This window comes from Chrysochloris asiatica, unplaced genomic scaffold, assembly GCF_000296735.1.
Source record: "Chrysochloris asiatica unplaced genomic scaffold, ChrAsi1.0 scaffold00090, whole genome shotgun sequence".
In the NCBI taxonomy this organism is placed as follows: Eukaryota; Metazoa; Chordata; class Mammalia; order Afrosoricida; family Chrysochloridae; genus Chrysochloris; species Chrysochloris asiatica.
This window is the reverse complement of record NW_006408608.1, coordinates 5,515,282-5,528,915: the sequence shown is the minus strand read 5'-3', so window position 1 is coordinate 5,528,915 and position 13,634 is coordinate 5,515,282. Positions and strand designations below refer to the sequence as shown.

At 43.4% G+C, this 13,634-nt stretch overlaps 1 protein-coding gene across 1 annotated transcript in view; it reads left to right on the top strand.

Annotated features, from left to right (window-relative positions):
* Window positions 1-13,634, top strand: part of FHAD1 (forkhead-associated (FHA) phosphopeptide binding domain 1) — a 216,523-nt gene that overhangs the window by 173,065 nt on the left and 29,824 nt on the right. The window contains exons 21-23 of the mRNA XM_006866421.1: window positions 6,137-6,243; window positions 7,807-7,966; window positions 9,732-9,864. Of these exons, the coding sequence (XP_006866483.1) occupies window positions 6,137-6,243; window positions 7,807-7,966; window positions 9,732-9,864 (400 nt within the window). The remainder of the gene's footprint in view (window positions 1-6,136; window positions 6,244-7,806; window positions 7,967-9,731; window positions 9,865-13,634) is intronic.

The following is a 13,634-nucleotide window of genomic DNA, read 5'->3' as shown; positions in this document are numbered from 1 at the left end:
CCACAGCACACAACCACAGGGAAGACCAGTTAATACCACTTTTATTCAAATTTACGCACCAACCACTAAAGCCATTGAGGATGAAATAGAAGAATTCTACCAACTTCTTCAATCTGGAATTGATCAAACATGCAATCAAGATGTATTGATCATTACTGGTGATTGGAATGCAAAGGTTAGGAGCAAAGAGAAAGGATCAGTAGTTGGAAAATGTGGCCTTGGTGATAGAAATGATGCTGGAGATCACATGATAGAATTCTGCAAAACCTATTATTTGTTCATCTCAAATAGCTTCTTTAGACAGCATAAGAGACGAATATACACATGGACCTCACCAGATGAAATACATAGAAATCAAATTGACTATAACTGTGGAAAGAGATGATGGAAAAGCTCCATATCATCAGCCTTAACAAGGCCAGGGGCAGATTGTGGAACAGACCATCAATTGCTCATATACAAATTCAAACTGAAGCTGAAGAAAATGAAAAGAAGTCCATGAGAGTCAAAATATGGCCTTCAATATATCCCACCTGAATTTAGAGCTCATCTGAAGAACAGATTTGATACGTCAAACACTAAATACCAAAGACCAGAAAAGTTTGGGAAGACATCAAGAATATCATACAGGAAGAAAGCAAAAAGTCATTAAGAAGACAGCAAAGAAGGAAAAGATCAAAAGGGGTGTCAGAAGAGACACTGAAACTTGCTCTCCAGTGTAGAGATGCTAAAGCAAATAGAAAAAATGAAGAGGTACAAGAGCTGAACAGAAAATTCCAAAGGTCAGCTTGAGAAGACAAAGTCAAATATTACAACGAAATGTGCAAAGATCTGGAGTCAGAAAACCAAAAAGGAAGAACACACTCAGCATTTCTCACGCTGGGGAAACAAGAAAAAATTCAAGCCTTGACTTTCATTATTGAAGGATTCTCTGGGCAAATTACTGAATGATGGAGAAAACATCAAAAGAAGATGGAACAAATACTTCCATCTCAGAGACTGCAACAAAAGGAAACGGTTAATGTTCAACCATTTCAAGAGGTAGCATATGATCAAGAGCCAATGATACTGAAGGAAGAAGTGCAAGGTTTATTGAAGGAATTGGCAAAGAACAAGGCTCCAGGAATTGATGGAATAAAAATTGAAGTTTTTCAAGAACGTGAGGCGGCACTGGAGGCACTCACTCATCTATGCCAAGAAATTTGGAAGACAGCTGTCTATCCAACTGATTGGAAGAGATCCTTATTTGTGCCCATTCCAAAGAGAGATGACCCAACAGAATGCAGAAATCATCGGACAATATCTTTGATATCCCATGTGAGTAAAGTTTTACTAAAAGTAATACAGAAATGGCTGCCACCGTACATTGACAGAAAACTTACAGAGGTTCAAGCCAGATTCAGAAGAGTCCCTGGAATGAGACATATCATTGCTGATGTCCGATGGATCTTGGCTGAAAGATGTTTACCTGTGCTTTATTGACCACACAAAGGCTTTCGATTGTGTGGATCATAACAAGCTACAGATGACATTGCGAAGTATGAGTATTCCTGAATACCTAATTGTGCTAATGAGGAATCTGTACATAGACCAAGAAGCAGTTGTTCTAACAGAACATGGCAACACTGAATAGTTTAAAATTAAGAAAGGTGTGTGACAGGGTTGTATTCTTTCACCATACTTATTCAACCTGTATGCTGAGCACATAATCTGAAAAGCTGGCTTATATGAAGAAAATGTGGCATCAGGATTGGAGAAAGACTTATTAACAACCTGTGATATGCAGATGATACAACCTTGCTTGCTGAAAGTGATGAGGACTTAAAATACTTACTGATAAAGATCAAAGACCACAGCCTTCCATATGGATTGCATCTCAATGTAAAGAAAACAAAAATCCTCACCACTGGACCAATAAACAACATTCTTATCAATGGAGAACAGATTGATGTTGTCAGGGACTTCATTCTTCTTGGATCAACTATCAACACTCATGGAAGCAGCTGTCAAGAAATCAAACGACATATTGCATTAGGCAAATCTTCTGCTTAAGACCTCTTTAAAGTGTTGAAGAGCAAAGATGTCAGCTTGAGAACTATGGTGCGCCTGATATAAGTCATGGTATTTTCAATAACCTCATATGCATGCAAAAGCTGGACAGTAAATAAGGAAGACCATAGAAGAATTGATGCTTTTGAGTTATGGTGTTGGAGGAAAATACTGAAAGTGCCATAGGCTGCCAAAAGAACCAACAGATCTGTGTTAGAAGAAGTGCAGCCAGAGTGCTCCTTGGAGGCCAAGATGGCCAAACTTCATCTCTCATACTTCAGACATATTGTCAGGAGAGACCAGTTGCTGAAATGGATATCATGTTTGTTAAGGTGGAGGGTCAGAGAAAAAGAGGAAGACCCCCAAAAAATGGATTGACAAAATGGCAGCATCAATTGGCTCAAGCAAGGCAACGATAGTGAGGTTGGCCCAGGATCGGGTAGTGTTTCATTCTGTTGTGCACAACGTCGCTATGAGTCAATACTGACTCGATGTCACCTAACAACAACAAGGAAAAGTAGGAATAAGGAGTCCTGGTATAGCATTGTAGGGTAAACACTGGACTGTTAACCACAAGGCTGTTAGTTCAAACCCACCTATAAAGGGGTGCTATGAGTTGTAACCAACTTGATGGCACTTAACAACAATACAAGGAAGGAGTTAGGGTTAGAACTATGACTAGCTCTAGACCAGGCATTGTTAATTAAGTTCTGTTCAGTCGGTTCTGACTCAGCAACACTGTATATGGTTTCTGAGGAACAGCTTATGACCTTGAACCACTGACCTTGTAGTTCAAAACAATCTTGCAGTCCAGCACATTAACCTGCAGCACCATACCAGGACTCTACATAAGCATAGGACTTCATTTAGTGTTAGGGTAATGGATAGGACTAGGGTTAGTGTTTGTTATAGGTATAGGTTGGGCTAGGGCTAGGAGTAAGCCTTGGCTTAGTTTTGGGGTTATAGTTAGGTTTAATTAATTTTACTTTTCTTGAAATCTACTTGATTTCTTCTTCATTTGAAAGTTCTGTAACTACATTATTCCGTTTTACTTTTGTTATTGTTACAAACTTGTATCTCTGGTACCCGATTTTTAGTCTTGCAGTTCTGTTTTACTTTGAAGACTTTTGCATCTTGGTTGATTTCTGGGTGATATTGTCATGTATGTTAGTGTCAGGTTGTTGTCTGCTGTTGTTGGCTCTCTGTTCAGAGCACTCCCTTTAGTATTTTTTGTAAGGTTGGTCTGGTTTTTACAAATTCTTTTAGCATCTGTTTGTTTAGAAATATCCTAATTTTGCCATGATATTTGATGGACTCTTTTGCTGGTTATGGGATTCTTGGTTGGCAATTTTTTTTTTTTTCTTTAGAGTTTTATATTTATCATTCCTTTATCTGCTTACCTGCATGGTTTCTGCTGAGAAATCAGAGCTTTGTCTTATTAGTTCTCTTTTATAGTTCACGTTTCCTTATTTTGAAAAGTTTGATTATAATGTGTCTTGGTGAGTTTCTTTTGTGGTCTATCCTGTTTGGAGTTCATTCAGCCTCTTGAGTGACTATTTTCTCATCTTTTATGATGTTAGGGAAGTATTCTTCCAACAACTCTTAGACAATTTTCTCTATATTTTCTTTTTTGTCTCTTCCTATTATGTAATTCCAATCGTAACTTAATTCCAATGTAAATTACTCTTTTGGTAGTATCCCACATAAATCTTAGTCTTTCTTTGGATGGATTTTGTTTTGTTTTTTTCTGATTGTTCCTTTAACAGATGAATATTGAGAGATTTGTCTGTAAGCTCAGTAATTTGGCCTTCTATTGATTCAACTCTACTTCTTTTGTCTTTTCAATATATTATCTGTTTCTGAAGTCTTAGTATTAGTCTTCTGGCTTTCTAATTGTTTTTGTGTGGTTTCCCATTTTTTCATTTATTTTGTCCATTTGTTCTTGTAATGTTGTCCTGAATGCCTCTAAAGTATTTTTCTGTGTTCTCCTTGCTTTCCTCCATCTTTATTTCCATCCTAAATATCATTCTTTGAAATTCCTTATCTAGTAATTCTGACACCATTTCTAGTATATTTTCTGAGTCTCTATTTTGTTCACTTGTTTGGGGTACTCTGTCTTGTTGCTTCGTGTAAGTTGAAATTTGTCTATTTTCTTTCACACATTGTAGTGTCTTTGTGTTTACATTCAGTTGATGACTGTATGTTGGTGTGTTGTCAGACATTCACCACCTGTCTCCTGGTGGGTGTGATAGAGAATGGAATTCTGAATGCTCTTCTCTGTTTGCTGAGCATAGTTCAGGGCAGAATCAGAGGTGACATGCCCAGCACCCAGATCTAAGGCAGAGCTGAGACTGTGAGGGAAGGGGTGCCACCGGCCTCTGGATTGTCAAGGGCCTCCAGCTACCAGAAGGGCATGTGAACAAGGAAGAACTGCACCTCTCTTGCCACCAATGTCCAGTCGTGTCCTGTGTCTGAAGGCTGCTGTGTTGACAGCCGCTCACAAAAACTCCAGATGCTGTGCCGCTCCATGCCAGTGGACAGCCACCGGCTTTTCTTCTCTCTCGCCACTCTTGTTCAGCTGCCTCTTCTGGTCAGCACTCAATCCACCTCTCTGTCCTATCCTCTGAAAGTCAGGGTTCCAGGATCACCATCTGCATCTGTTTCACTTGGTCTCCCAGGTCTTTGCTGCGGAGGGTCTCCTCAATGCTTCTGCTTACTCCGCCATCTTGCCCTGGAAGTCTCTAGCACATTATTTTCTTTTGAGATGCAACCCACCAGAATTTTGCTTTATTTCATAATAAATATACACTTTGCCCTCAAGGGTCCATAGACAAAGGGTCAAGCCTGGATTTCAAAAGCCTGTGAACTCAAATGGGGTAACATTTGAGATATGCCCAAAGTCTTAGGCTCTTCATCTCTTCTGCATAAGTGATACTGCAGTTCTCCCCCCTCCCTCAACACAAACAGACACACACACACACACACACACACACACAAAATGACTTCCTCCTCTTTTCTCAGTACATGCATCCCATGTACTTCCAGTTTAATCCTTTCAGGCACTGTCCTCTGCCATTCTGCAAGGCTCCCCTTCCCATGGGCCACTGCTCCACTGAGCATAACCATCCTCCCTGTCACCTACCCTGAGATTCCAGGTATCAGAAGTGTCCTGCTCTCTGGGACATGATGGGGTGGTGGAGGAAGCTGTCTCATCTCATCATCCCCAAACCCCACATCTCCATCAAGGCTCTTTCATCTTCTGGCCTCACCTCTCTCCATTAGGAACTCTAACAAAATCCAGTGAGGATAATGTCCCTGAAAGATGCACATAGTTAACACACTCGGCTCTTAACGGAAAGGTTAGCACCTCAGCAGAAGCTCCTGGTGGTCTACTTCTGAAAAATCAGCCATCAAAACACTATCATTCTACACTGATACACATGACATCACTATGGGTCAACATCAACATGATAGTGACTGGTTTGAATGATGCGAGAATGGAAGGCATGTTGTCCTCAGTCTCTGAAGCCCTGAACAGCAACAAACAGTAGCCTTCCTTTCTCTTCTGGCCAAAGACCAAAAGCCCACAAACATATCAATTCATGCCTGTGGACTTCTGAGCAGTATAGGGTATCACTGTTATACAAGTCATAGTGCAACCTCAGACTGAACCTAGTTGGAATCTTTTGTTCCACCTTGATGTCCTTTTAAAATGTTGAGTTGATTCCAATTCATGGCAATTCCATATGTGTAGAACTGTGTGCCATAAGGTTTTCAATGGCTGATTTTGTAGAAGCAGATCTCCAGGCCTTTCTCCAGCGCCACTCGGGAGATCTGGGTGGACTCAAATCTCTCACCTTTTGATTAGAGGCCAAATACTTTAGTCGATATATAACACTGAAAGTACACCAAAATCCGTTTTTGCTCTGAGAATTTGTAAAGACTGTCGTTTTCCTCCTTGCTATGTGACTGGTTCAGGCAGGCCATCACTGAGGTTCCCATTGTGCCAGTGTCTGACCCTCCCAGACATTCAGAAAAACCACTGAGATGAAGTTAAACTGACTTTGTTTGGTCTTGTGCATTTCAGAGAAGATTTACTGACAGCTCAGAAGGAAATCCTGTCCCAGCAGGAGGTCATTGTGAGGTTGAGGAAAGACCTCACCGAAGCCCATGGCCGAATGTCAGATTTGAGAGGTTTGTACCAATCTTGTGTCTCTTGACATCCTGACCCACTTCTTCAAGAGAGGAAGCCCTTCAGAGTTGGAAAGCCTGGCTCTTGAAATACTGCCTGACTCACTTTCTAACGCAGCTGCAGCGCTTGCCTTTCAGGGTCAACAACTCACCAATGCCAAGGGGAGTTCTCCAGAGAACTAGAGATGAAGCTTCATTTTGCAGGGAGATGCTCCTTTATCCCTGAAATTCTGGAAGCAAAGCCTTGAAGGGGAAGCCCGGGCTACCTGCACAAGCCTCATAGCCTACTAGCTTTGGGATCAAGGGCAAGGTGCTTCAGGGCTCGTCTTCCTCTTATTAAAGTGAAGACAACACCACCTACTTCCTAGAGTTGATGGGAACCTCAAGAGTCCCTTAGAGTTGGGGTGAAATAGCTGAGTCCTCTCTTTGGGATGCACACAAACAACTCTGGCTTAACATTCCTACTTGGGTCTTTCTCTGTTATTTCTGTCTCCCTCCTTCTTGCCACCTTCGTTTTCCCATCCCTAGAATCAACCCAGGCAAAAGGCATAATAAGCAGGCATCAAGATGTAGGCACCAAGGTTTAGGACAGTGGAAGGTAGAATAGTTAAGTCTCTTTCATCTCGTCCCCACCTAGAATTCTGTGTACCCTACAACCTTCAAGGATCTTTCTCCCCTACAGCCATTCCTGTTAATACACTCCAGGCATCTACGGCTAAATTTTTCAAAGAGTAATCACATAAAAATGTATACATAGAGGCTACAATTTCCAGTTCTAGAATCAGGAGACCTCACACTCAGTCCACATCTGTGACTTGTTAGCTGCATGACCTTAGGCAGGTCAGCTCATCTCTCCGAGTCTCTACATCTATAAAGTGGGTGTGTTAATAGCAGCTACCTTGTTGAGTTGAGTTAATGGTTCTAGGTAATGCAGGCGTCTTTCTTTGGGTTCTCCTGAAAGCAGAGCCTGAGAGAAAAGTTTCAGAACAGGCAGTTTATTTGAGAGGTAAATCCAGGAAACACAGTATGGAGAGTGAAGAAGACAAGAAAGGATAGAAAGCAAATGAAGAGTGTGTTATCAGGTTTCCAGAGTGGGCAAGTGGAGCTGAACTCTGCTAGGGAATGTTAGGAAACTGTGAGTGCAGGCTTCCCAGGTATCCCGCCTGAGGGCCTAGAGAGCTCAGGATATAAACAACAACTTCCATCAACCCTTGACTGGAGGTGGTTGTACCTGGCAGGCACATGTGCAAAGCAGACTTCAGAGCCCTTAGGATGCCTGAGAATACCAAAGTGCCACAGGCTGGGTCTCAATGTGCTCCAGCACATCAGGTAAACTCCCACAGTGCCTCACGGAGTCAGCACTAGAGAGAAAGCAATTGTCACAAGTAATGTTTCTATTGTTAACAAAGGCACAAATACAAGCAGACCTAAGGGTTCCTAAAGCCCCTGAGAATTCCTGGAAGGGGGTGACCTGTCTTGTGGGTCTTACAGGCCTGGCAGATCTGCTGTAACCCTAGCAGGACCCACAGCAGGAGACCACCTCACGAGTTTTCATGTCGCTTCCAGGGGAGCTCAGCGAGAAGCAGAAGATGGAACTGGAGCGGAATGTGCTCCTAGTACAGCGGCAGAGCAGTGAGCTGAGTGTGCTCAAGGAGAAGATGGCCCAGGTGACTGGCCTGATGGAAAAGAAGGACAGGGAGCTGGAGACCCTCAGGGAGGCGCTAAGGTGTGTGACGACAGCTCCGTGGTCTACCCAAGTGCCTGGGGGGCCTCCCACAGAGATGGGCTCAGTCAATGTTGGTTGGGTAGGCGAATGAATGAATGAATGAATATGTTATGTTTCATTGCGCCATAGACTCATCAATTCAAATCGGATTTGTCTTAGTTCTGTTTCTCAGACACTCTTGCCCAGTATTCCAGAAGACAGATCTCTGCTTAAATGCCACTTCCTCTGGGAAGCCCTCCGTCTTCCATCCCTACCAAATGTGGCCAAGGCTCCTGCTCTACCCTGGGTCCCTCAGCCCCTATACCTCACCTAACCTAATGATCAAACCAAATCCAAACTAAATTCACTGCCGTTGAGTCCATTCTGTCTCGTAGCGAACCTATAGGGTGAAGCATCATGGTTCCTCAGGGTTTCTGGGACTGTAAGTCTTTATGGGAGTAGACTTCTCCTGCAGAACAGCTGGTGGGTTTGAACCGCCAACGTTGTGGTGAACAGCAAGCCCATGACACCACCAAGACTCCTTAGGCTTTAGTTATCTGTGTCTCCCTGAAAACAGGGTCCTAAGTGACCTAGTCAATTATTGTCTCCTCAGCACTAACACATGGCCTAACACAGAAAGGAAACAATGAATGCTTTCTGAAAATGAATGATTTACTTATTGAAACGAACAAACTAGGTGTGTCAAAAGTCAGTTTAAAATAAGGATAAAATGCCATGTTAACCCATGTCTAAGAAATATCCTGTACCCTGGTATTTTTGTCCAGAGTTCATCCATGTTGTAACATAAGAGTCATGTCTGAGCAAGCCTGATAGGTCCTGTAGAACCTGTAGCAAGGAGCCCTGGTAGCGTCGTGGATTCCGAGCTGGCCTGCTAACTGCAAGGTCAGCTGTTCAAATCTACCAATCGCTCCGCAGGAGAAAGATGAGACTTTTTGCTCCCATAAAGATCTACAGCCTCGGAAACCACATACAGGGTTGCTAAGAGTTGGAACCGACTTGGGGGCACACAATCCTGTAGTGGGCACACATCCTGTAGACATTTCATGGGCTTCATGGCCGTGGCCTAGGCATATTCACAGAGACTTGAAAAGAACGGGCTGGGAATCGACTGCTTGGGTTCAAAACCAGACTTCTCCATTTCCAAGCTCTGTCACCTTGGGCATATTGCAGTATTTGTCTTTCTTTGTCTGTAAAATGGGGCAAAAGAGCCCCCAGCTGAGGGGATTGTAAGAAATAGATGAGTTACCACATATGAAGCATTAGTGGGTACGCAGCACATGCCTCCACAGACACTGACAGGTAGGTGTCCTACAGACCCACGGTAGGACTCGAGGGTTGGTGCTTACAGCTCTGGACACTAGCTTCTGTTGTTGTTGTTAGGTGCTGTTGAATTCCTTTCCATCTCATAGTGACCCCATGGGACAGAGTGAGGCTGTCCCATCCACAGGGTAGTCTAGACTGTTACCTTTATGGGAGCAGATTGTCAGGGCTGTCGCCAAGCAGCCCCTGAGTGGCTTTGAACTGCCAAACCTCAGTTAGTAGCCGAGCACTTGCTTAACCACTGGGCCACTAGTGCACCTTTGTATTCTCCAAGGCCTCTAAAAACCACATTCTCCAGGATTTTGCTGCAGGAGACTGGAAGACTCTTAGAATCAAGGCACCAAGAGAAATGTGCTTTCTTGCCTGTTTTGCCAGAGGGTACAAAGGTAATTTATGGTTCTGGAACCTTGCTTCTGCTACCCAGTGACCCTCCTCTCTGCCCTAGGGTTTCCCAAGAGAAGTACAAACTCCAGCTAAGCCTGGAAACTAACCAGAAGCCCAGGAATCCGGCTCAGATGTGCGACATCTCAGTGCAGATGGAACCGATCCACACAGATATGTTCTTGAACAACCAATCGGTAAGTGGCCATCCGGTTCTGGGCCTGGAAGACCATGTGAACAAAGAGTCCCACCATGTTTGTTTTCTTTCCTTGTTTAGAAACATTTTTATTTTCAATTCCACAAGTATTATTTGAGTGTTGTTGTTAAGTCCCATCGAGTCGGTTCCAATTCCTAGTGACCCTGTATAGGGTTTCCAAGGAATGGCTGGTGCATTTGAACTGCTGACTTTGTGGTTCACAGTGCAGAGCTGACCCTACAGCACCCCAGCAGGATGCCATTGTTTGATTATATGAAATGTAAAAGAGCAAAAACCCGGCCTCTCCCCTTGCAATCACAGTGTGGCATGGGTTCCTCAGACCTTGTCCATGCAGAGACCACTGGATGGACAGAGAGCCATGCTGCACACTGATTGAAGGGTTAAGATCCCAACTCCTCTACTACAAACTCAATGACCTCGGAGAAGTTGCTATGCCTTGATGTCCGTATCTGGAAAGTGGGTATAATGACAGCCCCCACTTCATGGGGTTACTGAGAAATAAATTTTATTTGGGTGCAAACACTAAAATATATATATATGGAGTATGTATATATGTATATAAGGAGCTCTGGTAGTGTAGGGGTTACGAGTCGGCTGCTAACCTCAAGGTCAGCTAGTTTGAAACTACCAGCAGTTCCACAGGAGAAAAAAATGAGGCTTTCTGCTCTCGTACAGATTTGCAGCCTCAGAAAGCTTATACAGGGTTGCTATGAGTTGGAACCAACTCCACAGGTTCAAGCTCACCAGTCACTCCTTGGAAACCCTATACAGGGTCACTATGGGTTGGAACCTACTCGACTGCACTTAACAACAGATATTTACTTAATAGATAAAGATTTGTGAAATAAATAAATAATGATATCAAACCATATATATTCAGACACAGATATTTATTTAGTAAAGTTTTGCAAAAAATAAAATAATACTGGTATCAAACCATATATAGTCTGCAACTTTTTCTTTCCCAGTTAGCACTATTCAGTGGCTATTTTATTAAGTCATTATAGAAGGCTCTACCTCATTATTTTAAATGGCTCCACAGAATTCTGTATGTCCCATTTATCCAATCCGTCCCTGATTGATAGACATCGAGGTTGTTTCTACTTTTGTAGGATGCTGTAATGAATATCCTCTTACACATAAAGAACAGACTTCTAGATGTGAAATTGTTGTTGTTGTTAAGTACCAGGGAGTCAGTTCTGACTCATAGCTACCCTGTACAGGGTTTCTGAGGCTGTAAATCTTTACAGGAGCAGAAAGCCTATCTTTCTCCCACAGAACAGCTGGTAGTTTCTAACTGCCAACCTTAAGATTAGTAGCCCAATTCGTAAACACTACACTACCAGAGTCCTAAATTGTGGTTGACACCGCCAGACCACCTGTTCAAAGGGTGGTAGCTTCTCCATGGTGATTTCTCTCTCGGCACTTACCCAGAAACCTTTGCATGCCTAGAAGTCCCACTTACCCATGAAACACTTCAAACCACGACATGTCTTTAAGGGAGACAAGCTTTCATCACCAGGTCCTGGAAGCTGGCTCCTTTCCTCTGTGGGGGGCCAGTGATTCTCCTAATCATTAGTATTAGACTAATTGTGGGGTGCCTAGGATTCCCTCGAGTCCTGGAATAACCTTTTCCCTTGACTGAGTGAATATGAGAGCTTTATGAAACGGGAGAGCAGGGCGTTTCAGTAACAGGCTTTGGTTTCAGTAATAATTGGGCCAAATGTATCAGCTTGTTCTCCTGCTTCCTCAAAGACGCCTTTCCCCTGCCAAACAGCAGACAGCCAGGGCAACAAACAGCTTCCAAGAAAGGACTCTGTCTTCCAGTCGGCCATCTTTGGCACTAGTCACTGTCCAGGGCTAGAGTCCCTTGTTGTCAGGGTGACCAGGAAAGAAGCAGCGTCCCCATAGTATAGGGAGCTCATGGGGCAGGGAGCCTGGGTCATTCTTGTTGAAGTCCGAACATTCTCTTGTTCAACAGCTATTGAGTGTCTGTTGTATGCTAGGCCCTGGGGTCCCAGAGTGGCACAGAGGGTTAAGTACTTGGCTACTAATCAAAAAGTTGGCAGTTCAAACCCTCCTAGAGGCATCTTGGGAGGAAGACCTGGCCATCTGCTTCAGAAAGGTCACAGCCGTGCACATCTTATAGGGCAGAGTTCTACTCTTGACACACATGGAATTGACTCAATGTCGTCTTGTTTGGTGTTTTATGCCAGGCACAGGGGAAGCTGCACAGGGTCCCTGCCCACACTGATCGCTGCGTGTGTTGGTTTGAAATGGATTGTTGAGCTACGAGGCTTGGATTTTTCATTTCTATGGTGAGGTGTGGGATTTATTGAGGAGCATGGAAGAGGGATGCTGCAAGATATAGAGGAAAAAAACACAAAAAACTTCTTCCTTCTCAGAACAGTTTTCCACGTTCAGGCTGCTTTCTGCAATGTAAGCCAGGGTAGGCCAGAGGGCTTCAGAGTGGTATGTGAAAGAATCTCCATCTTCTCTAAAGAAACAAATCCCAGCACAGCCACGAGTAAGGGCCACGTTGGGGCCACACATACTCCTCAGCAGAGTTAAAGGCTGCCACTCATCCTCCCTGCTCTGTCTGTTCCTCCACACCCCCAAAACTCACTAGCTCCTGCCCACGCCTTTCCTCACACTTTGGCAAACATACTGCGCACATCCCACATTTCCGATCATTTACTCCCAGGGCAAGCATACATCTTCAAAGAGATGAGCAAGGCCAGTGTAGCACCTCCTTGGCAGGCAGACCAACCCCTCAGCCAGGGGTTCAAGCACAAGTGAGACCCTACTAACTGCAGCCAAGAGCACCTCTTTTCTGTTGGCTGCTTAATAAATATTTGTTAAATGAATAATTTACCCTAGGGAAGTATTTGTTCATTTGGAGTCCTTGGATGGTCTTCTGGGGGCTCTTGAAACAACAGAAGTTGTACATAATTGTGTGTGCGTCTGTGATTTTTTTCTGGAGGAAAGCTCCCTTCATTCTTCCAAATCTCAATGTGGTGCTTTTGTTGTTGTTGTTGTTAGGTGCAACATCAAGTCAGCACTGACTCATAGCAACCCCTAAGCACAACAGAATGAAACACTGCCCAGTCCTGTGCTAACTTCACAATTGTCGGTATACTTGAGACCATTGGTCCTGCCACTGTGCCAATCCAACTCGTTGAAGGTCTTCCTCTTTTTCGTTGACCCTCCACTTTACCAGACATGAGGTCCTTCTGCACCAACTGGTCCCTCCTGTTTGTTCTTTTGGCAGTCCATGGTACTTTTAATCTTTTCCTCCAACACCATAACTCAAATGCATCAATTCTTCTATGGTCTTCCTTATTCACCATCCAACTTTCAAATTCATGTGAGGCTATTGAAAATATCATGGCTTGGATCCGAGGCACTTTGGTTCTCAAACAAACATCTTTGCCCTTGAACACTTAAAACAGGTCTTGTGCAGCAGATTTACCTAATGCAGTACATCATTTGATTTCATGAGTGTTGGTGGTTGATCTGAGCAAAATGAAGTCTTTGATAACATCGATCTTTTCTCCATTTATCTTGATGTTGTTTATTAGTCCAGTGGTGAAGAATTTTGTTTTCTTTACATTGAGATGTAATCCATACCGAAGGTTGTGCTCTTTGATCTTTATCAGTAAATGTTTTAAGTCCTCTTCACTTTCAGCAAGCAAGGTTGTATCATCTGCATATCACAAGGTTAATGAACCTTCCTCCAGTCCTGATGTC